We start from the raw sequence: 26,869 nt of genomic DNA, 5'->3' as shown, positions 1-26,869 counted from the left end.
AGAACGCCATTACTACTGGCTAATCCTGATCCCTTGCAAAAGACGCCACTACTCACCGTTATCTCCTTGGCCTCGTAGTCGGAGCCCCCGGCCAGGGTGATGCCAATGCTGCTCTCCGGGTTATCCCTTTGCAGGACAATGATAAAGGCCTCGGGGCTCTTCAGAGGCGGATCGGCCTCCTCCACAATCTGCTGCACGTCCTGGGCCGTGATCAGGCTCTGGTTGCTGCCCAGTGAGGAGAAGCTGCCGAACTCCGTCGCCGTCTCCAGGGTGGTGCTTACGTTCTGGGTGGTGGAGCTCACACCAGAGGAGCTCGAGGCTAGCGAGTCGAGCGAAGAAAAGCGCTCGTGGTGCGGCTTCGCTGTGGCCACAGCTGGGTGCAATGGCGTGTGCAACTTTTGGAGTGTCGGGGTCTGGATACCGGCTGCCGCTGCTGCTGCTGCCGCACTCCTCTCGAACTTCTCACGCAGTTCGGCTGTGCTTTGGGACTTGGGCGCCTCCCGCATTGGCTCATAGGCCCGCTGCAGGGACAAGGGCGCGGACACCGGCTTCTCCAGAACCTTCATCTGGAGCGACTTTGGCTTGGCCTGCTGGCTGGGATCGGCTTTAAAGCTGGCTTTGCGCTCCTCGTCGATGAACATGGCACTGATCTTCGCCGGAGTGTCTGAACGCCGGCTGCTGTCGTCCGTGTCCGAGGTCAGTTCAACGTAGGCGGCCACGTTGATCAGCTTGTCCACCACCAGCTGCTTGACATGCTGATGTTGCTGGAGCTGCGTCTGGTGCATCTGCTGCTTGTAGCTGGGGACGGGCTTCATGCGGCGCCCGGCTAAGGTGCCGACCTCGCCATCGGTGCTGTCGTTGTCCTCCTCCTGGCCGCGGTTCTTCGCGTTCCGGCACTTGGCCGAGGCCAGGATGCTCTTTCTGTTTGAGAGGGCCACTGGCTCGCCGCTGCCGCTACCGTTTACCTGGTTCTTGAGCACCCGCCGGGTCAGATCCAGAGCCAGAGTGCTTCCCAGGGAGCTGCAGCTGGCCTGGGAGCCCGCCGAGGAGCCCGACGTCAGAGTGGAGGTGTTGGAGCTGGCTATCGAGGTGTTCGTCTCCGAGCTGAGGGTTCGGGTGAGGGCAAACTTCTCGGGTTGCGTCGCCACCCGTGCCGTGCTGGAGAACACCGAGTCTGTGTCGCTTTCCTGGTCGGGTGGGGGAAGTGCCGGCGGCGGTGCTATCAACCTGCAGATGGGATGAACGGGGGCCGTGATGCTGGTGGGGGTGGCGGTCAGAGGGGCGCACAGGGAGGTGCGTGGCGGCTTGGCAGGAGGCTGGGACAGCTGCTGCTCCAACGGACGCCGCTGGCCAGAGGAGAAGATGCTGCGGTATGTGCTGCTGCCTATGCAGTTTACGACGAGGCCGCCATTGGTACGGCTGCGGGTCTCGCCCAGGCCGCTGTCGGTGCTGTCCTCCCCGCTGGCCGCCTTCACCTGACTCTTGATCTCTGGGAGGTCGAGGATGGGCTCCAGCAGCTGCGGCCTCTCCGGGATGACTAGGCCCCTTAACTTGGACAAGCTGCGGCGGCGCTGCTCCAGGATGTTGGTGATGGCCGCCTTCCGGTTGGCCGCCTCTCCCTCGCCTGAGAAGCTTATCCTTCGCTCCACCGCGGAGGCGGAGGCCGAATAGGAGCCGCAGTGCGTCCTGCGTGGCAGAGAGGCGTAGTTGGAGGCGTAACTGTAGCTGGGATTGGTATTGGGACTGGAATTGGCCGTGTGCAGAGAGTACATGGAGTCGGCCACGTGCAGCTGGGGCAGCTGCTTGGCCAGCTGGTACTGGCGCTGCACGTCGTTCAGGTTCTCTACGCTCATGGCGCGCGTCTTCAGGGAGGGCGCCGGAGTAGACGAGCAGGTGTCCAGCAGGTTCTCGCTGCTCCTGTTCAGCGGCTTCCGCGCGAATATGGAGCCAGCGGCTGGTGTGGTCATTGTCATGTTCGGGGTGGCCGGCGGAATCGCGTCCAGCTCGTTGTTGGATGAGAACATGGCGATTTTGTCGCGCACGGACTTTTCCGACTTCTCGTCCTTGCGCCAGTCGCTGGGCTTCCGCGGGGCGCTCGCACTCAGAGAACGCTGGTAGTCCCTTGCCAGGCCGGGCGGCGTTTTCGTCTCTGTGGCGTTTTTGGAGCGGGCATCCTCCACGTTTATTACCAGATCCTGGCGGTACACTTTCCTGGGCACTGTCGGCGGAGGCCCAGTTTTGGGAAGGGGCGGTGCTCCAGTCGCCTCCTCCTGGCTGCTGTTGTTGTTGTTGTGCTCGAAGGAGTGCTCTGCCTTGCCTTTCAGCAGCACAATGTGTGGGTTTTGGTGCATGTTTGAGGGATGCATGATCAGAGGCTCGGTGAAGTTCGGTGGAAACTCATGGCCGTCGGGCGGCAGGCGGGAATAGGTGGGCGGTGAGGCGTAGCTTAGGTACTCCTGTCCAACCAGGTGCTTTGTGGTCGCCTGCAGATGGTGTGTGGCTGTCGTTGTGGTTGTGCTATGTTTGGCTGAGGCTGAGGCTGTGGCTGAGGCTGAGGCGCTGCTCAGCAGCTCCATTTTGTTGACGGCCTTCGTTTTAGTTCCTGTTCCTGTTCCGGTTCCTATTGAGCCTGCGCCAGCTACTGCTCCTGTTCCAGCTGGCGACTTTTTCTTCTGATTGATGATCGTTGCGGTTTGGATGTTGCTGCTGCTGATGTTGTTGTTGTTGTGGCTGTTAAGGGTACCAAGATCTGCAAAGGCATTGGTAGAGCGGGAAAAAGGTTTTGGTTAGCAACACAAAAACAGACACAAGGATCAAGAAATGAAGGATAGATAAGATGAGATGGGCCGCTAGGGTTCTGGGGCTGGATTGGTAAATATATTCAATTAAGGTAGCAGGATAGAGCTAAAGAATTTCTTTGCTAGGAATGACACCAAAGGAGGTGATGAGGAGAGGAATTAATGTTAGATTGCTTGGGGGGTTGGTTACATTCGTTTAATTTTAGAGATAATATGAGTTGGAGTAGAACGCTGTTGGATGATTTAAGACAAAAGAGAAGAAACGACATAAGAGTCAGTACATTATATAAGCATTTCCAAAACGCCATTTCCATTGGCCAAAAATGTCATTTTAGTAATGCGTCAATTACTTTTTGGGGAGAGAGTGATCTCTTACAAAACACGAATAACTATCCATCCCAGCGCGCCGGGGGAAACTTTCGCTTCACCAAGCCTCCCAAATAGTTTTCATTATGCGCTAACACCGTCTCTTATCTCTCTGCCACGCAGGGCAATTAAAAACCACAGAAGCAGCAGCAACAATAGCCACTAGGAAGAGAAAAAATTTGGTACATTTTGTGGTTGACAGAAGTGTTTCGTTTCGATTCATTTCGAAAAAGAGACGGCCGCAGATTAAGCAAAAACACAAAACTAATTACATTATTAACAAACAAAAAGGTTTCTTTCCCAAAAATCGAGTTTAGAGAAGGAACCGGCAAGACGCCCTCAAGCGGAGAGTTGACAAAAACCTCTGACCAATCATTAGCAATAATTTCCCTTTCTTCTTTTTCTTTTAGTTTTTTCTTGATCTCTTTTGACCTTGTTTGGGGTAAATTCTTGGGGAGTCTTGTTTCCCAATTTCTATACTAATTGCACTACCCGACACGATTTTTCCTCAAGGAACCAAACCCAAAACCCAAAGATATGGTGCTTAGAAATGGTCTAATTTTATTTTTATACCCGGTAATCGAAGACACAACTTTTATACCCGTCACTCAGTACTACATCTGCACCTTAGCGGTGTTATGTCAAATTTTACATTTTTTCTTCATCTGTCATCTACATCTACAACACTTCTCACACCCACACGCTCCTTTAGCTCCCCTTTCCTAAACCCACACACTGCAGACTTGGCAGAGGCAGTGGCCGCACACAGCAGAATCAGAGTGTGATTGGAAAAATGTAAAAAAAAACAAATATAAGCTGCGGGACGGTGTGGGTTTAGCCACTGCTAATTAATTTCTTCATTGTGGCTATAATAATGCTCCAATCGGATCCCAATTTGGTGATCTGATAGATATGGTCATTCCCTACGGAATGGCGTTTTAAGTTTCAAAATTGTAGCATTGGGAGGTTTTCACCATTTTGCGAGAACGGAAGGGGGTGGGGCTAATTTTTTAAATACACTTGTAACAGTGTGAGCATATAGAAGTCTGGATGCAAAATTTGGTGGCTCTAGCTTTTATGGTCTCTGATATCCAGGCGCTTAACAAGACGGACGGACAGACATACAGACGGACGGACAGACAGGCATGGCTCAATTGACTCGGCTATTGATGCTAAATACAATATAACCTATTTACTCTTCGAGTACCGGGTACACTTGTAACAGTGTGAGCAAACAGAAGTCTGGATGCAAAGCTTGGTTGCCCTGTGTGTTATGGTCTCTGAGTGCTAGGCGTTCATAAGACCGGACAGACGGACGGACAGACAGACAGACAGATATAGACTCGGCTATTGATCCTGATCAAGAACATATGTATGTACATACATACATATGTATGTTTATACTTTATGGGATCGGAAACGTTTCCTTTAGTGCGTTACGCACATTGCTCCAACCACAAATAAAATATACCCTATTTACTTTTCGAGAACCGGGTATAAAAATAACGCATAAAAAGAAGACTAAATTTCAATAAACCCAAAATCCGCTACTTGGATTTTTTCCCTCTCGTTCATCAAAAACACACATAATGTTAATGAACTTTTGCAAATGTAAACGTCGCAAAAAAGTGGCGAAGGGGAGAAACAGGGAAGCTCCAGCACAAAGTAAAGAATAATTGTTTCATGAAATGAAAGGCTGCAAAAAAAGCATGTTTGCATGTGCCGAAAGGTAGCAAAGCAAAAAAAAAAATATGTACATCCATATTTATATACATACATACATACATACATACATATGTACATATATAAGTCTTGTGATGGCCGAAAGCACTCCGAAGAAGTGCGTGAAAAATTGCGAAATGTATAGTCAAGGGCCGAAGAAAAAACTTTAACCTTAGTGAAGAGAGGAAGAGGCGGAGTTCCAGAAGGTTATAGAATTCGTCCCAAAGTTTTCTATGCTCATACATATGAAAATATGTATGTATGTACACAAGTAACAGACCAATCCTTGATAGTACGTGCATAAATGGGTGGGTATCCACAATTTCTTCATATCTCCATGTACACCCAGGCCGCACTATTACAGCATATACCGAAAATATCTATTAAATAAGCGAAATATTTGCTCAAAAGGCCGGCATCAGTGGACACGTACTCGATTACGACACGACCCTCCCTTACGCCGACTGAGTCAGCTTTTGACCAGTTGACTACGTCACCGTCACTCGATCGACGACGACCACTTATTAATCATAGTTCTCACAGATAAATATGGGGTTGAGCTTAAGACCCCATGATAATTGTAACTATTTTTCGGACAAATCTTTCAGTTCCCCAGAGTCAAATCAAATAAAGCAAGAATATTCAGTGTTTCGCCAATTTGTGTCAGAGTGTTTGGAGTTTGGCAATCAATCTACGAGGTGCAAGTGTAACATGAGGGGGATCCGTGGCATTTATGAATATTTAAATTTGAATAATCCGAAACTAGTTGGTTATCTGATGTACCACGAGTACTCCTTCCCGAGGAGGTTAAAGTTTGGCATATTTGCTATTTCATTTCTAAATTCTCCAGATCTTTCACAATAGCAACCTGCTGGGCGATGATCTCTCCCCTGATCGGGCGAGAATCTTAGAGACATTCGAATTAATATACATTTTCAGGGGATCTCTGAATCGCAGGGGCAATGGGCTGTGGGAATGGTTGTTGATAAATATTTATATAATGATTGTTGCCAATTTGTTATTGGATTCAACCCAAAAAGTCCTCAACAGATACTTTAGTACTGTACCTTTGCGGTTTTTATCAAATTTTACATTTTTTCTTCATCTGTCATCTACATCTACAAAACTTCTCACGCCCCCCTCCCCTAGAACCACACACTGCGCGAAGCAGAGTGTGGATGAGAGGATGTGCAAAAAACAAAAAGACTGCTGGACGGGGTGGGCGCAGCCACTGCAAATTAATTTCTTCATTCTGGCTATAATAATGATCCAATCTGACCCCAAGCCGGTGATCTGATAGATATGGTCATTCCCCACGGAATTGCATTGTTAGATTTATCTTATCATATCTCTTATCTTCAAAATTGTGGATACAGCAGATTTTCGAGCTTTGTAAGGGCTAATTTTTTAAATACACTTGTAACAGTGTGAGCATACAGAAGTCTGGATGCAAATTTTGGTGGCTCTAGCTTATATAGTCTCTGATATCCAGGCGCTCAACAAGACGGACAGACAGACAGATATAGACTCGGCTATTGATGCTGATCAAGAGTCGGACGTTTCCTTTCAAGTTACATATGTTTGTATGTATGTACATCCACTTTTGTGCACAAATAAAATATCTACATATACTATATACCCTATTTACTCTTCGAGTACCGGGTATAAAAAAATGTAATTCTTGTGAATTAATTAATAATTTAATTTCGGTTCAACTTCAGCAAAACATAACAAAGTGTCGTCTTGAATTGGAAGTGAAACCAAAGAAGCCAAAGGCAGACAGTGACCCAGAAGACGCCTTCGGGGCTCTTTATTAAAAAAAATAGACCTTCAATGTCAAGTTCAAAGAAAGAGCCCGTGTCCGAGTCTCAGCGCATAACTGCAATTTTTCCTGACTAATAACTTCCGCCTAGCGCTGCTCCTCCCGGAGCGCCACCTAAAGCTCTGTGGATAATTATAAATGGGCTCTTTTCCTGTTGCATCGAAAGGTTCCCACAGCCACAGGCCACAGCCTCAGCAAGAGGCCACAGGCCCCTCAGACCCGATGAAAATCCTGTAGCAAATAGCACCCATTTAGCGAACAAATTGCTGAATTCTCTCCTCTCTCTTTGGTGGGAAGAATCTGTGCAAACGATACGGTGCGCTCCCTTCCTCTCTCTGCAGCTACTACAGAAAAAAAGCTTAGGCTCGCCGTGCCTAAATAATTGAAATTAATATTTTCTGTTGAATTTGTGGGCTATTCAATAATTTCTTTAAAAATGAAAACATTTCATTGTGCTGCCTTTTTTCACATTCTGCCATAGCGCTGCATTGCGTTGCATTTTGTCGGTGTTCTCTTCGACATTGTAAAAGGAAGGAAGAGGCACGTCGGAGACTAAAGCTGGAAGAGGAGTCAAATATGCGTAGATTGGTCGGTATACCCGGTACTCTAAGAGTAAAATAGGGTATATTGTCTTTGTGATCGAAAAATGTAACAGACAAAAGGAAAAGATGAGGTGATGAAGTTGTAAAGCGTACGAAGCGTCTCACGTTCGTACTTGTTTCTTCTTGGGCAGCCAGTAGCACCTGGCTTCGTGGTTGGTTTCGTGAAGTCTGCCAATCCACAACAATTGCCCAAGTGCAGGGGGAGAGTTGAGGCCAGCTTGAAGGAGAGATCAGAGAGACCTAACTAGCGATTCCCTCAAATTTATTTTTAATTAGTTTACTGGTATGTATGTAAATGCTCCCTGTCAAATTTTATTCTAATCCATTTAATGATGATATTATTAGTCCCACCACAGCCTGTTACAGAGAGACAGAGAGACCGTTAAGAAAGTGTGAACACGATAAACTAAAGTTTAAGTTTGCTTTGAGTGCTTTATTCCTTTCACATATCTCCCTCTCTCAGTCTGTCATCCACCTTCTTGTCACAGCTGGCTCGCAAATTGCTTTGTCATGAGAAAAGGAAGAATGCAGCGAGAGTAGAACAAATAAAGTAGATGTGCAAGTAGGATGGAAGCAAAGCTGAGCGCAGAGACAACAGCTGCTCGCTCAGGTTGTTGGGTAGATCGGGACCTTAACAACTAAGTACAGCGAACAAAACGCGGTTTGTTCTGCGTAAAATAAATAACAACAAGCAGAACCATGGAGCAGTCGACTAGTCAGTAACCCTGTACTTCCAATCGTACATACAAACATCCATACAAATGCCCTAGTCATTCTTTATTAAACGAGGTGGGACGTGTGAGACGCTTCGTATGCGTCACAACATTTATACTCGGTACTCACCCAGTATACATACATTTCTGTACTTTAGTGTTTTTTAAGTGTTTCACATTTTACAATCTTTCTACATACATATGTATGCCTTCTACACCACGCCCTTTTAGCCACTGCAAATTCATTTCTTCATTCTGGCTATCCCACTTCGGTGATCTGATAGATATATGTACATATGTATGTACATATATGTATATGTAGTCATTCCCTCCGGAATTTTTAGTTTTCTCTTATCTTCAAAAATTATGGATACACCATATTTTCGACGTTTGTGAGGGCGGAAAGGGGGCAAGGCTTACTTTCGAAATACACTTGTATCAGTGCGATATCACAGCATTCTTGAGGCTCTAGCTCTTCTAGTCTCTGAGAAGGATAGACGTCAGACAGACAGACAGACATAGACTCGGCTATTGATGGGGACAGAAAAGTTTCCTTCTGTGCATTACATACGTATGTACATACGTACGAATAAATACAATATACCCTATCTACTCTTCGAGTAACGGGTAAAATAAAGAGCAGCAACAAAATATCGGTAGGGATGGGGGCAGTTTCATGGTAGCATAACCCACACTATGCTACTGCTGCTGTTGCCTTCTCCTTCTCCTGTATCTTCACTTCTCTTCTTTTCAATTAATTTCTCTTCCTTTTTGCACCTTGTTGCCGTTTTGCATTTAATGTGTCATGCTACGATGCATCGCCTCCCCTCCCCCTTCCATGTCTTCTTCTGCACTAGCATATGTTGCAGTTGCATATTCTGTTGCTGTTGTCGTTATGTGGCAAGCGCCAAGTGATGCCAGCAATAAGCAGCAGTGGAGGCAAAAGAGCTGGAAAGGCTGCTGTTATGCATTTGGAAAGAGCTGGAAAATGTGCTGCCAAGAAAAATGTGCGCTTAAATTGTACCTGAGAGGAAGGAAGAGAGGCTCATCGTGATACAGCGTGAAGAGAGATGCAGTGTGTGCCGCTGCATAAATATCGAGCTAAAGTTCCACAGAGCCAGGCCTCCAGAAAATGTGGGGTGGGTAGCAATCACTGGCTGAAGTCTGATCGCAGCTGCCACACAAGTTGCACACACACACACACACACACAGCATGGCTTTTGAGGAGCTTGCGGCAAACTTGACTTAACGCATTTTTTGTCGTTCTTTCATTACGCGAAAAAGTGCGTGACAGGTGGTGGGGCTGAGGGGAGGGAGTGGATGTGTACAGTTTATTCGATACTCTGGAATAATGTTGCATTTTGATCTATTAGGGGACGGGAAGGTACAATTATATTTTTATTAATGTGATGGAAATCGAGTCAGTGAGTTTATACTAGTTAATTTGTATCTACTTTTTAACTAACCACGAATTATATGCTGTGCTGTCTAAGAATCGATTCTAACCCTAGCATAGCCTATACACATATGTATGTAAATATGATAGGTTATTAGAGTAGACATTTAAGCATGGTAACGTTTTGCTATGGTATATGTATGTACATATGTATGTCTAATAACTCGTATCTTTCCATAAAATCGAAATCACAAATATTATATAACAGATCTAAATACATCCGGAACTGATTCCAGGAAACACACTAAACTTTTTTCCAAAGCTTGACCGACGAAAAACTTTACATGGCCATTTCTTTTTAAACATATTATATGTAATCATAAAACAAGTAGGAACGTTCATGAGACGCTTCGCACGCGTCACAACTTTTATACCCGGTACTCAGTCAGTATATATGGATGTACATTCATATGTACATATGTATGTATGAAGGTACATACAGTATAGTACATACATACACATAGTACAGTACATATGTACATTACATTACATAACTTGAATGTCATACATAAATGTGAACATATGTACATATGTACTATATATTTAACCTAATTTTTTCGAATTTTACATTTTTTCTACATTTACACTTCATGAGGCAGAGTGTGCCAGCGAGAAAGAATGAGCAACAAAAAACAAAGCTTCTGGACGGGTTGGGGGTAGCCACTGCAAATTAATTTCTTAATTTTATAATAATGATCCAATCTAATCCCATTTCGGTGATCTGATAGATACGGCCACAAATACAGTATAAATAGGGTATATTTACTCGTCGTGTAGCGGGTATAAAAACGCATTCAAACAAGACCAAGAAATTACGGAAGCAACAAATTGGCGTCAAGAAAGATTTTTGTCTCTGTTTCTGGGCTTTAATTTTTAATGGGTGACATTTGGTGAGCGCTGAAATGCTCTTTGCTGCTGGTTGTTACCTAACATCGGATGGGACTAAAGTTTCAGTTGGGTTTGCTTTTTATTGTGGAGATGATGAGTTGGTACTTCTAAAAACCCCCAACTGGCATGGCATACACTAAAACAAAGCAGAGCAGAGCTAAGGAGAGTTTATATGTACATGCGGAATCGACGCTTCCCGTCTCGTCGGCAGGGAGAACTTTGATCTTGACGTTCCGAGCCTCACTCGTAATTTGTGTGTTTTGGCATTTCAGATATGCTGCAAATGCAATCGGATCAATTAAATGTTTTGCAAAGCAATGGAATGGCCAACATGGGTTAATTACTTATGCCTCAGTGACTCGAAGTCGGGACAGTGCTCTAAGGAGGGAGGAGTGGGCTAAGAGAAAGGCACGCTCCGGAGCACATTTTAAGTGGCCGCAGAAGAAGTAGAAGATGAAAAGGTTCAAAACTATTAAAAGTGTTTCTGTTTCTGGTTCTGTTCTCTCCCCCAAAGTGCACTCGATTGTGGCTTGAACTGCCACCTGTCGGAGGTCTGGGCTCTCTGGGGTGTGATCTTTATCGAGAAGCAGGGCCACCTGAAGCTCGTTTTCCAGTTCTGAGGATTTCCATTCGAGTGAGTTTTGGATATGTATACGCTGGATACGAACATTTTCCAAAAGCAAACCCAAAGATGAGACTCACCCATTGTGATGCGAGTGCGATTGTTTTCTTATCAATTAAAGCGTGACCTTTGTTGTGGTTTTATCTGTATCAGTTTTATCGCCAGGGAATTAGTTCGGCCAGACTTTGAAGACTAAAACCATCCTCCAAAACGATTTTTATACTCTGTGTGGCTTTGCGACTGGGCTGTCTAAAACCAGTCTAATAAGTTTGAGAAATCTCCAGTTGGACTCAAGTGTGGGCTAATTTTTAGGCCGAAAAATGAATGAAAATGAACGCTGCTAGTGAATAAATTGAGCTCTATCTCTATGGGCAGAAATTAGTTATGACTCTATAACAATATCAAGTAGGTAATCGGGGCAGAAATATCTGTGAGCTTCTCTTTCTGACTCTGGGAGCGAAGCAGCAAGCAAGCCACCTCAAACTGAGTCAGAAATTGCTTTTAGCTTCTTTAAAAATAAATATTATCAAGTACAGTTGAATGTACAATCTTTTATTGGGCTGCCAGTGCCATTCCTCGCGCGCAGCTGTCTACAGGTGTCCGAAATATTTATGAACATATATGTATACTTGTATGTACCGGTCGATTTATTCAAGTGTCAGCTTTTGACACGCTGATGGCTTTGAATTCGTATATTTTATTGTAATTTTAATAAAGGAGGAAAAGTGTTAATTATTAAGAGCGGGAAGTAAGCTCAGGCAGTGCTGCTAAATGTATCTGATGGATACAGAGCGTGTCACAGGGGGTATGTAGCAAGAGCAAGAGACATTCAAACTCAATACTGAAAATAATAAAAATTTTTTTGAATAAAGAAAGTCAAGACAGAAATCGCCTGACCCCTTTTGCTCTAAATATCTGTACATCAGGAACATACAGGAACATGGCCCAGAAAAATAAATTCAAAAATTGTACAAGAAAAAGACAAAGAAGAAAATCTTATTTTATTTGGTATTTGGGTTTGGTATTTCCTTTCCTCTCTATCCCTTGCTTCCACACTCTCTTTTTCCCTTTTGTGGTCGAAATTCTCTTTAATACGAATTATGCATTTTTCGTTGACATTTGCAAATTCTTGTCACAAAATGTAAAAACATCTAAAAGCCGTTGTTTCAGGCGAATTTAAACTATTTGTCGCGGCCTCTTTTTTGGTTTGCTTCAATTTTGATTTTATTGCCGCACTGCTGGGCTTGCATTTAAAGAAGCAACAAGTTCCGTCCCGGACCTCTCCCTGCTACTACTTACCACTGTTTGGGCCAAAAACTGAATGAAAGCTGGCAGCTGACAGTCAGTCAAGTGGGTAAACGAGTCATGTGTACATACATTCATATGTATGTACATACATACATATGTACATATATGCTGCATTTTACAAGTAAATTCGCGCATATTTGACCATAGAAAGAACTTTTACACGGCACCGATGAAAATGTTTCACAAATGAGGGAAGAAAGAAAGGTGCAAAGTGTGGGTGGTAGAAAGATGGTAGAGGGAAGGGAAGAGGGGCCAAATGATCACAAGAGAATGACATGGCGAAGTTGTCCAGCCAAGTAAAAAAGGTTGAGGTTAATCTCGTAATAATCACAGAGAAAATTTCATTAAAAGCAACTGAGAAATATGGGGAAATTTTTGACAAAGAGAAATCAAATATACGAAAATGAAGGGGTAATTTCTGCTGGAGAATCAGTACAGAAGTGTACTCCAGTTATAACATTCTTATGGGCGAGATATATTAGTTACGAAATCAGCACATGAACAATAGAAAGAATCATCGTTTAAAGAATTTTCGGGTTTCTTGAGTCTTAAATATTGTCTTTTACTTCCAGAGTCTCTCTTCTCTGCACAGCTGATCTATAACTTTACTTGCCTTTCTCTCTAGATTTTGATCTGTTTTGAGCACTTTCGTTTTTGCACCAACCCCACAGACACATGCTACGCGTGTGTATAAGAATTTGTATGAAAATATTTAAACAGTTTGCTTTCTGTTTGCCATCCCAGGGAGTACGAGTATTATTTTATTTTATCTTTATTTATGGGCCATGGTAAAATGTGTCTGACACGCTTTTCGGATTGGCATTTAAAGGTGATCAATTTCGCAACTGTCGGCGGAACTTTTTAATGCTAATTTGTTGTATTATGAGTGTGTTTAAAATAAATTTTGCTAAACCAGCAGTCATAAACGGCAGCAATTTGCATTGGAACAACAAAAAGACGATGAGAAATGCCTGCAAATAATCGTTCCGTTCGATTGCTCGCTCAAAACTGAAACGGAAATGCCCGAAAATTAAAACCAGAAATACAAAATACACAAAAATTAATTGTTAAGAGCTTGCAAATTGCAATTAATTCAACGTTCGGTTTCGATTTGAGCGTAACGTTGCATTAATTATGACGAAACGTGAATGAACTTGCTGCGACCACAGCAACAGTTATAATTTCACACACACATCACACATGCTCGCGCACAGAACGAAACTCACGATAACACACTCAGCGTCGGCAGATGCAGCTCTCGGTGCAGCGTGGGAGAGGAAGAGCAACACAAAGTCAAGTTTACAATGAGCGCCACAATGCGCTCTGCTTTGCTCCCGAAAAACCGTTGTGAGCGCGACGAACATTGAAATCGAATTGAATGCGAGCGCTAGCTTGAGACGTCTGCGCAGCACAGCCCAGAGCCGAGGCGGCCCGATCGCTCGGCCTCCACCTCGTAGGTTACCTGACGAGCAGCTGATCAACCGGCAGAGACGGCGACTGGACTGCGACGCAGACATGGACATTAACCGTAGCAGCGCTGCGTGCAATTCTCTTGCTGCTCTTCTTCTCATTGTAGCTGTGGGGCTTTTTAATTGTCTGGGCGTCGGGCGATGATTATCAGTAGGTTAACTTCATTATGAGCAGCATGTGGTGACCAGCATCCCCCCACCACCCCCACCACAACACGTTGTGATTGCATTTACAAGCTGATGACAATATTTCGATTAGAATTTTTTGGGGAAAGTCTCGTTTAATTAAGTTGAATGGTGAAACGGGAGAAGGACTCCTAAGAGCGAGAGGCCGATATTTAAGAATGGGAGAGAGCCGGAGAGCTATAGAAGGAGAGAACTTTATACTTTGTTAAAATTGATGACCGCCAGAAATATTTGCATGTGTTCCCCTTTGGCGTTTTTAAATGAATTTACGACATTATTAATATACATACATACATACATACACATGTACATATTAATAATTTATTTTTCTTCCCTTTAATTATGTAACAATTCAGTCAATTGTTTTGTTTTTTTCTGAAAATGTGTTTCTGCAAATTTTCTAGAAAATTGGGGGAATTCCCATGCACAGAAAAAGATGGCTTTCTACATTCTGTGTCAAGTGCCCCTAAATCTGTGAGAAATGGAATGGGAGGATGCTCTTAAGAAAGCCTTAGTCTCAAGGATCGCCTTAGGTAAAACAAATCAATTATATAATTGTACATTCATAAGTATAATAAACTGATATTTATCAGTGGAAAGCTATCCACGATCTTTTCCATCATATTCCTTCTCTTTCAATTCTCTTTCTCTTTCCAAGATATTCTGGAAGTTATCAGCACCATTAAAATTTCCATGTCCATTGCTGGATATACAAAATATTTCCTCTCCCTTCCTAGTCTCTCCACATTTTTTTTCGCCAAATCAACCCAGACAATTTCCAGCCGATTGTGATTTTAATCCAAGCTCGTGTGGTTTTTATTCGTGTTCTCTCCCTGTCCCTCACTCTGTCTATGAAATTCTAGATATTGTTCAAAGTGGCCGACCTAACGGACTTTAAGTGCCAAAAAAAAACAACAAAATGGAAATAAAAAGATCTCCAATTGCTTTTGCTTTTGGTGTTTTATGTTGTTTCGGACACGCTCCACGGTATCTTTTTCGTTGTGGCAATTTTTTAAATACGATGATTAATCGATAACCGTCGCGTCAGCCCATTGTACAGCCGAAATGCCGACCGCCCGACAGACCAACTGAAAAACAACACTCAAAGCGATCCACAAAAACCTTAAGCTCGTGGTGATTGCATGTGATTAGAATTTTTAATAAGCCATCTCCCAAGTCTCCAACTTCGAGAGAGTCTGGTCTGCCCATACGAAATTCTTGGATAAAGATCTCTTACTTGGTGGAGATGATGATGATGTTCATGATGCTGATGCATGGTTGGGGGCCGAATTTTCACTGCTATAGTAACCAGAAAAAAACCGAAAGTATAGGAAACTTTCACTCTGGTTTTGGATTCCTAGAGAATATTGCATAACAGCGACAAACCTTTGACTCATTCACGACCTTTGGAGAATCGGAATCTTCAAGAAGACGAAAAACTTTCTTTATTTTCCCACAATGACAGAAACTCTTCCCCAGAGAACATTTCCATTCCAATTGTAATTTATCATTAGGAATATCTTACTGTATTTTAATACCCGGTACTCGAAGGGTAAATAGGGTATATGTTATTTGTGCTCGAAAGTGGATGTTAGTAACGCACAGAAGGAAACGTTTCCGACCACATAAGGTATTTATATTCTTGATCAGCATCAATAGCCGAGGTGAAAGAGCCATGTCTGTCCGTTCGTCTCTCCGTATGTCCGTCTGTCCGTTTGTCCGACTTGTTAGCCGGCTAGTTCTTAGAGAATATTGAAGTTAGAGCTACCAAATTTTGCACCCAGGCGGCTGGGATATACCACTATTACAAGTGTATTTCAAAATTTCCCCCCGCTCATTTCCGCTTCCACAAAGGGCAAAAATCAGCTGTATCCAAAATTTTAAAGATAAGAGAAAATTAAAAATGCAACTCCGTAGTGAATGATCTTATCTATCAGATCAACAAATTGGCAAATTAATTTCCAGTGGCTACCCCGTCCAGCAGCTTTCCTTAGGCTTGCCTGTTGTTGTCATACTGTCTCGCTCGCACACTCTGCCACATGCAGTGAGCGTCACTGGGCGAGGGTGGCGAGCTAAAAGGGCGTGTTGGTCTGAGAAGTGATGTAGATGTAGATGACAAATATAGAAAAAATGTAAAATTTTGATGTAAAATTATGTTAAATACGTATTTATTTACATATGTATGTACATATGTATCACATTAAGAATATGTAAAGTTAATCGTAGGTGACTAAGTACCGGGCTGTGACGCGTACGAAGCGTCTAACAAACGTCTCTACTCGTTTTTGCTTTTTTTCCATTTTGAAATGACATTGTGATTGACGCTCTGTTCTCCTAAGCCACACCCAACCTCAGTTTCTCAGGTCTCGGTTTCCCATTTTTTTCTCTGTTTGGGAGCCACTTTGCCTAATGAAACAAGTGTGTGATACTGCAAAGCATTTTGTTCGTAAACATCTTATCCAATCCTCCCAATAAAGAGGCGGAAGGCACTCGTACATTACAATCAACTAAAAATCTGGCGCCAGAGCATCGCCTGGCAAAACAAATCAATCAAGTATCTGAAAATGGTCGACATTGTAAGATGTGTCACATGCCCATACCCTGTCCCTGTATCGATTTTCTCCGCTCTCTTAGATCGCAAATCATATGGAAACCATCTGAGTTGATGCGATAATGAGGGTATCAATGGCAAATTTATCGGACAAGTTCGCTGCATGGGATTCTCCAAGAAAAACTATAAATTAATTATCCTATTTATCTGCATCGCATATGATTTTATTTGTACTATTATTTCTCAGGCAGGGATTGATGTTACCAGAGCAAAGTGGGATAGGAGAGTGGATCTTATCGGATGGGATCGAACCACACGAACCACATTAACCAGCCAAAAGCCTCGCACTAACAATGCTGCACTTGACAGTTGCTGGCAAATTTATTGTTGTGATGTTTCAATAAAACAGACCCAAATAAGGAATCAAGTCTCCAACGTGGACAATCACGTGCACGACAATAAATAAAAATATATTTTCCCATTAAGAGCGGAGACTGTTTGCGGGTAGGAGCAGTGCGATGAGGGAGCTCTTTAAGCCTATATTCAAAACATTAGATTTCCATTTCCATAGTCACCAATAAACATAAACAATCGATTCGATGGGTCCATAAAAATCAATTGAAAAGTACTAAAACTTTAATTCCATTTACGAGTTTTCCGCTAAAGTTTACGAGGATCTCAGAACCGAAAGAGAGACGTTAAGCCCATAGAAATATTAATACATTTTCCACAAAATAGATAAAGAAATTTAAAAAAGTTGGATCACCTTAAAAAATAGTTTATTATTAGATAAAGAATAAATAACACTACTGGACATGATATTGCCGCTTCGATCCAGACCAACGGTTTATAAAAGTTATGGGCCTTAAATGTGGTTTGATAATAATTTCTTTTTATACCCGGTACTCGAAGAGTAAATAGGGTGCATTGTATTTGTGCACAAAGTGAATGTACGTAACGCACAGAAGGAAACGTTTCCGACCCCATAAAGTATATATTCTTGATCAGAATCAATAGCCGGTCGATTGAGCCATACTATAAAAGCTAGAGCCACCAAATTTGCATCCAGACTTCTGTATGCTAACTGTTACAAGTGTATTTCAAAAATGATCCCCGCCCCCGCAAAAGGTACGAAAACCTCCAAAACCTACAATTTTGTAGATACAAGAAAACGAAAAACACCATTCCGTAGGGAATGACCATATCTATCAGATCACCAAATTGGGATCCGATTGGAGCATTATTATAGCCACAATGAAGAAATTCATTTTCAGTGGCAAAACCCACCCCGTCCCGCAGCCTGTATTTGTTTTTTGCACATTCTCTTATTCACACTCTGCTTCGCGCAGTGTGCGGTCTCTGCCTCTGCCGCGAGTCTGAAGTGTGTGGGCCTAAGGAAGGGGGGGCGAGCTAAAGGAGCGGGTTGTTGTGAGAAGTGTTGTAGATGTAGATGACAGATGAAGAAAAAATGTAAAACTTGACAAAACACCGCTAAGGTGCAGATGTAGCACTGAGTGCCGGGTATAAAAGTCGTGACGCGTAAGAAGCGTCTCACACGTCCCTTCTCGTTTTATAAACTTTTAATTTTTAGTTTGTTTTAAGAATTTTTAAAACTGGTATTTTTTAACGGTTTTAACGGGAAGTCGAAAAGTTATATATTGTGTTCTCTATTTTTATTGACAGGTGCATTAATTGGGCGTTGTTTAAGGTATTGCACGTCAAAATCTATGGAGAGACGAATGAGCTAAAATTGTTCAACCAATTGTTCAACTCTTCCTCTTCGAGTACCGGGTAATAAATATAAAGTGGCGAGGAAATATTCGGAGTACCGCAGCAGCCGAGGGTTTTGATGTTCGCGACTGGGTTGGCGGTTGGTTCACTCCAGAACCTGATGAATTAGCTAAGATTTGTACTGTACACTTTCGTCAGATGCTTGTTCTAATTCTGGCACAGTTTTCGATTTATTTAATGCGTATAAGTAGCTTCGGTTGCTTGTGTAGTTTCCTACTTGATTTGACCTTTACAGTGAAGCTTGCCAGCAGCAATTGACCAAGTTCACATAGCTGCCATTTTGGCTTGGAGATCTTGTATTAGAAAGTAAACAAAACTGGATTTGGGCTATGGACGAGGGCGTAGCCGTGGTTAGGACACACCTAAAAGACAACAGATTTGTCAGATGGTTAGGGGGAGGTGGAATGCTCTGGCTGGGCCCTCAGTCTTGGGCTGGGTTTCGTTAGGACCTTTTGGCAATTATTTTTGGCCAACTAGCGGCATTTGTTGTTGCCGTTTTGATTTTTTTTTTGTTCTCTCGTTTTGTTTTTAAATTAATTTGACGTGTCTTTTTTAGGATTTTATTGGCTGCTGCAGTGTATCTTTAAAGTTATTTTTCTTAATTAGCCGGAACAAGTTTCTTTCGATTCGGTTTTGATGCATTTGACATTTTGGTGGTGCAGAGATTGGATTCGATTTCATTTCGATTGGAATTGGGTTTGGCTGAGACTGAATATCATGTGAAAAATTAGGTGTAGGAGTACTCGCGTTTTTTCTACCTTCTTATGTCTTATGTCCATATGCTTCAGTATTAGAGCTTTTCCATTTAAAATATTCTCATGTTGGTTAAAAATCTTATTCCCGTTCATCCATCATCTAAAAATGAGTCTATGAATATGGCTGCAAACCCGGTACTTGATCAGCATCAATAGCCGAGTCGATATAGTGGATATATAACATCGATATATATATCGATATATATGTCTGTCTGTCCGTCCGTCTGTCCGTCCGTCCGTCTTCTTGAGCGCCTGGATCTCAGAGACTATAAAAGCTATATCCACCCAATTTTGCATCCATATGACTGTATGCTCACACTGTTACAAATGTATTTATCAGCTGTATCCACAATTTTGAAGATAAAAGAAAACTAAAAACGCTATACTGTAGGAAATTAACATGTCCATCAGATCTCGGCGAATTGGGATCAGATTGAATCATTATTAAAGCCAGAATGGAGATATTAATTTGCAGTGGCTACACCCACCCCGTCCAGCAGCTTTTTTTTTATTTTTATTCACTTTCTCTGATTTCACACTCTGCTTCGCGCAGTGTGTGGCTCTAGGGGAGGGGGGCGAGCTAAAAGAGCGTGTTGGCGGTAAAAAGAGATGTACATGTATATGTAGATGTAGATGGCATATGTAGAACAAATGTAAAATGTCAAGTGTAAAATTCGAAAAAAAAACCACACAGGTACAGATGTACTACAGAGTACCGGGTACAAAAGTTGTGACGCGTAAGAAGCGGTGTGAGACGACTAGTCGCACGAAATAAACCGATAAATTGATAAAGAAGTGGATTAAAGACTACAATTTTCACCTACTCTTGAAGTTTTTTTTCTCTCCTGATATGAATTTTACAGAGATCGCTTTTATGTTAAAGCTATGAGTCTTGTCAATAATTTGAAGATGTTAAACCATTATATACTTGCATCACACAGGCCTGCAGCAAGCTTTAATTAAACCCTTTCAAATCACTTTTATTTTAATATCCTGAAAGACTTTACCAATCAATTTCAAAAAAGTTTTCGCAAAACATTTTTAGTTAAGCTTCAAACATCATACAAAAAATATTTATTACAAATCTTTTGAAAGATTTTGCCTAATATTCAAGTTGAGTCTATTCGAGTGATCGCTAAAACTATTTTTTGGGTATTTACACTAATTCTAAACTTTTTAAATAAGGAAGATAGACTTGATTAATGGAAAAATATATTTTTCTATAATCTTTTAATAAGTATTCAATTGAAAATTCGTAAGTCTATTTCACTGATGGGAGTGTATGTTCGATGCATGAACATATGTACATATACATACGATACCTCTCTCTGATTAAAAAATTGGGGGGAAAGAGAAATATTTAATTTAACTTCTGAGTTTGAATGAATGATTGTTTGGGTTTGGACTATCAATGAATAAGATTTAACGAGAATTTCATTCTAGTTGTTGACTTTCAATTATCTAAATTAAAAAATTCTTTTTCCATGTTACCCTCACTCCATATAATTTATATTATTTTGCACTTTTTGCTGTTCGTCGCAGTTTGCCCATTTTTACACTCCAAACACACATTTCACGGCAGTTGATTGGTTTTGCTGGCAAGTTTGCAGACGATCCAGAGCACGTACTCACACGCCGAGATACAGAAACTCGTACTCTGAAAACTTTGTTGCCAAATTGGCTTGTAAGTCGCTGGTGGAACATGTTCCGATACTTCTCTGGAATTTTATCAATGAGACGTTATCGCTATTTTTATCGCTCAACAGTTCAGTTTACTTTTGGGCGGCCTTGAGCGAGATTGGATTTGTCATCAATACCATGTCTTTGTCATGCAATGTGATTGACATTGAATCAGGGTTGATGAAAACTCCAAGCTAAATAGGATTTGGATAAAGTTACTAAAGTGAATGCTGTTAAGTGGAACATTAAAAAGCTTTCTGCGATCAAAGGAACGAATGGCCTATTGCTGGAGTTTCACCAAGGCAAAGGTTTCATCATCATCTGATGACCAACCCATTACCTCACCCAAGTGGCATCGGCATTAAAGGTGCGAAAGGGTGACGTTTTTTTTTTAATGATACGAGTAAGTACTAGAGAAAAATAAATCAAGTGAATTGACATACATATAAATAAAACCAAAGCGCAGCGGGCCTCACACAGCGCCTGGGCAGGGATCCCATGGTCTCAGCCTTTGGGCATCAACAATTTGGAGGCTCATAAATTATATTTTTGACTAATTTCTTAGCGCCAACAGACAACAAAATTTAGCATAAAACTACATAATTTACTGGTGTCAGCTTTGAGTGCTGTGTGGATCCTGTTAAGGTGGTAAAAACGGTTGGCAGCCACAACGACTGCAAAAGACTCACCATGCCATTCAAGTGGATGAGTGCGACTGGGAAGTGCGGTGTGCGGAGTTGTGGATGCTAATGCAGAAACATTTTCACCGAAGCTCTGGCGTTGGGTCACGATTTATCATCATTTGACAAAAAGGTAATAACAAGAGGCAGAGCGACATCAAAGCAGAAGAAGGAGCCAATGGGAGAGTGATACAGAGAGATTGCAGAGAGGGCATACAGGTCGGCCCCCACTCTAGCTGTAAACGGTATTTTTGGCTTTTCGCTTTCCTCTTTTTTTCGGAGAGGTACTCTCGGGGCGGTCTTTCAAAGGGAACTGCAGACAGAGCTGGTGGGACACCCCACCTCGTGTAGCCACCGACACTTGACGTGTCATTGAAACATTTTATTAGACTTGACAATGAACTTTTGAGCCTCACCGGTCTGGGGTGGGTTGGGGTAGCGGTTGGGGTTGGAATAAAGTCCAAGCAAAAACATTTACATGGCGGGTTCCTCAAGCAATACGAAGAGGTGACAGGAAAAGAAAAACTCCGCAACAAACTTTCACATTGGAAAAACACTAATATTTATGTGAATTTTCCATTCAGACAACGAAAATAGGCTTTAAACTTTAAAGTTTAAAGTATATCAATAGTAGCGATAATCATTGTGCACTTATATATAAATGCATATGTACATATGTATGCATGGCTAAACAAGTATGTATGTATGTACATAGGTACATGTGTATGTAAGTATGTATGTTAGCGACGTTTCACGTGTCCACTCAGAAACAGCGGGTCGTGTTCTCCATAGGCTATTTTGATTCAGTAGCATACCAATCCAATCAGGTAGCGATACTGACACCCACTAACCAGTAAACACAAAAACAGAAAAAACTGTCGATCACCCATATCACGGTGTACACTGTACAGTGAGAACCCCAACAAAAGCCGTTTTGGACCATTTAGCAGACGGTTACGGTTACCGTTACATTTACATATATTTCAACTGTTTTTTTATACCCTGTACTTGATGAGTAAATGGGTATATTGTATTTGTGGGGGAAAAATGTACCACATGGAAGGAAGCGTTTCCGACCCCACAAAGTATTTATGTACATATATTCTTGATCAGTATCAATAGCCGAGTCTGTATCTGTCTTTCTGTCCGTCTGCCCGTCCGTCCATCTGTCCGTATGTCCGTATGTCCGTCTTGTTTGACGGCTAGTTCTCAGAGACTATAAGAGCTAGAGAAACCAAATTTTTTCCTCCAGTCTATGTATTTAAAAAAATAGCCTCGCCCCCACTCTCTGCTGTATCCACAAGATAGGAGAAATCTAAAAACGCAATTCTGTAGAGAAAGACCATATCTATCAGATCAACGAATTGGTATTGGATTGGATCATTACTTTAGCCAGAATAAAGAAATTCATTCGCAGTGACACCCGCAGTCCAGGATTATTTTTTTTCACATTTTTGCGTGAGCTAAAAGATCGGGTTGAGAAAATATAGATGTGGATGTAGATGAAAAATGTAGAAACAATTTAAAATGTAGAATTCGAAAAAATAAAAAAACAACAAGGGACAGATATACTAACTGAGTACCGGGTATAAAAGTTGTGACGCGTATGAAGCGTCTCACACGTTCCTACTCGTTTTTTTTAATGTTAGTCTGGATTCTGACTTGCTACGATTCCTCCTACAATTTATTGAGGGCAAAAAACATTTCTCAATGTTCGATGTTCGCTGTTGGGTTTTTGGCCTTTTCTTTGACTTGAAATCGAAATAAATCTTATCAAATTAAGTCGCGACAACAAAAATAACAACAAAAGTCGAGAAATCGTAGGCGTGAGCTAGTCGCACCAAATCGAACAGAGATAGATAGATGGATACGAGTAGATAAACACAGAGACAGAAAGAGAGAGGAGTGGTGAAGAGTGGGCGTCCATCCGAGGGCATGTCGAGGTTTGTCTGGGGTTTTTTTTTCCTTGGCTTGAGTCCCATTTTGTGATTGGGCAATCGACTTAACCAACTTAAATGTGTGTTGCCCAGAAACGGAAAAAATTGAGCAAATTAATTAAGCCATTTCAACAATTTTGCTTTGCACCCAAATTGCTGGCACATTAAATTGTTTAAATTTAATTTTCGTCTTTTCGGTGACGGAACCGAAACAGTTCGCAGTTCACAGGAAGAAGGTCTCCAAATACTTTTCTTGTGCCTTTGCCTGTGCCTTATCTAACATTTTGATTCACGTTTTGTTATTATGGAAAATAAATAAAAAATGAGATCAGGAAGAGAAAAAAGGGACAATAAATGCTGCAGATGGGTCGCCACGTCTCATCACCAATGACAGTGGTACATAAGTACATACATACATACATATGTACACATACCATTGCACTGGTAGTGCAGAAAAAAAATGTTAAAAAATGACAAGAGGAGTGGCAAGAGGCAGAGAGGCAGAAAAGAAAAAGTTTTGCCTCTAGGCTGGCAAAATATTTCACGCTCGAAGAAGAGTGAACAGCAAGAAAAGCAGCGACAGCTGATCGATCAAATTTCGTCTGCGGGGCAATCAATAATATATATGTAAATATATTTATATATATGTATATACGTATATGTATGTATGTGCATATGTATTAACCGTATCCCATAAAAAGCCACAGTTAATGGGTTAAGAGGTATTTTGGTCAAATTTGTAACACACTTAGTTGACACAAATACTTGGCCCACTGACTGCGATGGGAAAGGGCAGGTAAGGTAAGCCCTCTGCCTCTGTGGAGGAATTTCGCGAGGGGGAGTCGCCGTTACCAAATATTTCGTCCTGCAGTAAATTGTTCTATTGTTCCCAGGGAAATTTCAGGATAGTGTAACTAACTTGAATGCCATGGCAAACAATTTTCAAGAAAAGTTTTAATAAAAAATCCTGATGGAGTATGCAAAGATCTATGTACATATATTTCTAAAATGGTCTGCAATAAACCCATCGATAACTTTCTCAAAAAAACCGAAAGAAAACAATTGCATCAAATTAATTTGTCATAAGCCGAAAGCGGTCAAAGTCGTTTTTTTCTTCACAATTATGTTGTTAAGGCCAGACTCAGATATTAACAAAGTGATAACTATGCAAGCCAGCAATCCCATTGCCCCTCTCGATCATGCACCCACAGTGATTAGATTGCAGACAAACCAATGTTCAACAATTATAAATAACAACAGAAATTATAATGCAAAGCCTTCAAATCGAATCGAAAAGAAAACGAAACGAAGCGAAGCGAAAGAAATGCAACGATTGTAGGGGCCTTCCTTCCCGAATAACAGGCCAGCTACGAATACGACTCAGACTCAAAGCCGGACTCGAAGAGCAAATTGCATAATTATTGCTACAAATGAAGCTGAGAAAGTGGTACCGCTTGAATCGTGATAAAGCGATAATTTCCCTCCCCCCCAAAAAGTGAACAAAAATGCATTTCACTTTTCTCCAGGTTAGCAAACAAAACAAAACCAAAGCTGGCAGCACACTGTATTATTATGAAATCCCCAACAACCCAACAAACAACAACAATTCACCCACGCCAAAACGAGCGATAAATTCAAAGAGCACAAAAAACAGAGCGAGGCTGCATTTGCAAAAAGATCCGTTAGGCTCTTTGTTTTTCATCTTGTCTTTGCTGCGGACTGCATTGATTTGTCCAGGGTTTCAAGTCCGAGTTCAAAGTTTACGCTTTGAAGAGCTCCACTCAGCATCCGAGTCCCGCGAATGGAGGACGTCTCCCGAATGCCATTCACTTTAAATCATTTTGTTTTACATATCGTGAAGTCCTCTTCTCTGTGGGATTCAGTCCTGACGGAAGCTTGTTTGCAATTTTGACAAGCATTGGGGCAGTGGATATCCACAGTAACAATATGTATATGGAACGCCGCCTTTCAGACTACCAGCTCGAAGTAAGTTCGCAAAGCAGAGAGTTTGTATTAGCTTAACAGCTCACTCCAAGGCCTCTGCCAACAGAAATGCCCACAATCGACAAAGAGGTCAGAGCATTGAAGCCTATTATTACACTCTAACATATTACAGTTCTGGCTGTTAATCAATCCCAATTAATATATTTATGTATTTATATTTTGGAGTTTTATACCCGGTACTCGAAGAGTAAATAGGGTATTTGGTATTTGTGCACAAAGTGAATGTATGTAACGCACAGAAGGAAACATCTCCGACCCCATAAAGTATATACATATATTCTTGATCAGCATCAATAGCCGAGTCGATAGAGCCATGTCTGTCTGTCCGTCCGTCCGTCCGTCCGTCCGTCCGTCCGTCCGTCCGTCTTTCCGTCCTGATGAGCGCCTAGTACTCAGAGACCATAAGAGCTAGAGCCACCAAATTTTGCATCCAGACTTCTGTATGCTCACACTGTTACAAGTGTATTTCAAAAATGAGCCACGCCCCCTTCCGCCCCTCAAAAAGGCGAAAACTTCCCAAATCTACAGTTTTTAAGATAAAAGAAAACTAAAAACGCCATTCCGTAGGGAATGACCATATCTATCATATCACCAGATTCGATTGGAGCATTATTATAGCCACAATGAAGAAATTAATTTGCAGTGGCTAAACCCACCCCGTCCCGCAGCTAATATTTGTTTTTACACATTCTCTCATTCACACTCTGCTTCGCACAGTTTGTGGCCTCTGCCTCTGACACGTCTCTGCTTCTGCCGCGTCTCTGCCGCGTCTCTGCCCTGACTGTGCAGTGTGTTGCTCTAGGGGAGGGTGGCGAGCTAAAGGAGCGTGTTGGCGTGAGTAGTGTTGTTGATGTAGATGACAGATGAAGAAAAAATGTTACATTTGACAAATAACCGCTAAGGTGCAGATGTAGTACTGAGTGCCGGGTGTAAAAGTTGTGACGCGTAAGATGCGCCTCACACGTCCCTTCTCGTTCAGTTTGTATATATGATATTATTTTCAACCAGGCAATGAGCAGTAGTTTTTGCATTTTGTGCACTGGTCGACTGACTGGGGAGCATGAAAAGAACAGTAGCTGCAACAGTAGCAGCAGAAGAATCAGCGGCGTCTCATATAAAGTGTGTTAATCCCGCCCAACGGCTATGGGGCCTGTGAGTGTGTGAGTGTGTCTGTGCCAAGGTTCCTTGGAAAAATGCTGCCTAGGACAAGTTGGGGCAGAGGAGAGGGGGCAGAGTCGGAATGGGAGCTAGAGCAGGGCTGGGCCGTAGCACTTTAGCCCATGCCTCATAGACAGATGATGTTCAGTTAATAACGTGATCGCTGCTTTTGTTTATGCGTTTTGTATTTTCGCCTCTCGTTTTTTGGGTCTTTGAGAAGTAAAAAACGCCAGTGAAATAAAGCCAATGCGCGTCTCCCTTTCTCATTCTGCAGATGACACTGAAGGGACGCTATAAGTTAACGAGTAAAAAAAAAAAACTAAAAACTTACCCCTATAACAGTTAATTCTTAGCATTTTGA

The 26,869-nt window shown here is 42.2% G+C and overlaps 1 protein-coding gene across 6 annotated transcripts in view; it reads right to left on the bottom strand.

Annotated features, from left to right (window-relative positions):
* The window catches only part of LOC117895580, a 105,820-nt gene that overhangs the window by 1,571 nt on the left and 77,380 nt on the right, over positions 1-26,869 (bottom strand). For 3 of the 6 annotated variants that reach the window (XM_034803305.1, XM_034803307.1, XM_034803308.1), the window contains exon 3: positions 57-2,749. In XM_034803305.1, the coding sequence (XP_034659196.1) occupies positions 57-2,749 (2,693 nt within the window). Of the gene's footprint in view, positions 1-56; positions 2,750-2,985; positions 3,030-12,910; positions 13,049-13,523; positions 13,673-26,869 lie in introns of those variants that run through there. The other 3 variants (XM_034803311.1, XM_034803310.1, XM_034803309.1) reach the window with 3 other exon arrangements.

The sequence above is a fragment of the Drosophila subobscura genome, chromosome J (assembly GCF_008121235.1).
Source record: "Drosophila subobscura isolate 14011-0131.10 chromosome J, UCBerk_Dsub_1.0, whole genome shotgun sequence".
In the NCBI taxonomy this organism is placed as follows: Eukaryota; Metazoa; Arthropoda; class Insecta; order Diptera; family Drosophilidae; genus Drosophila; species Drosophila subobscura.
The sequence above is the reverse complement of the archived record's forward strand: the minus strand, read 5'-3'. Positions and strand labels throughout refer to the sequence as shown.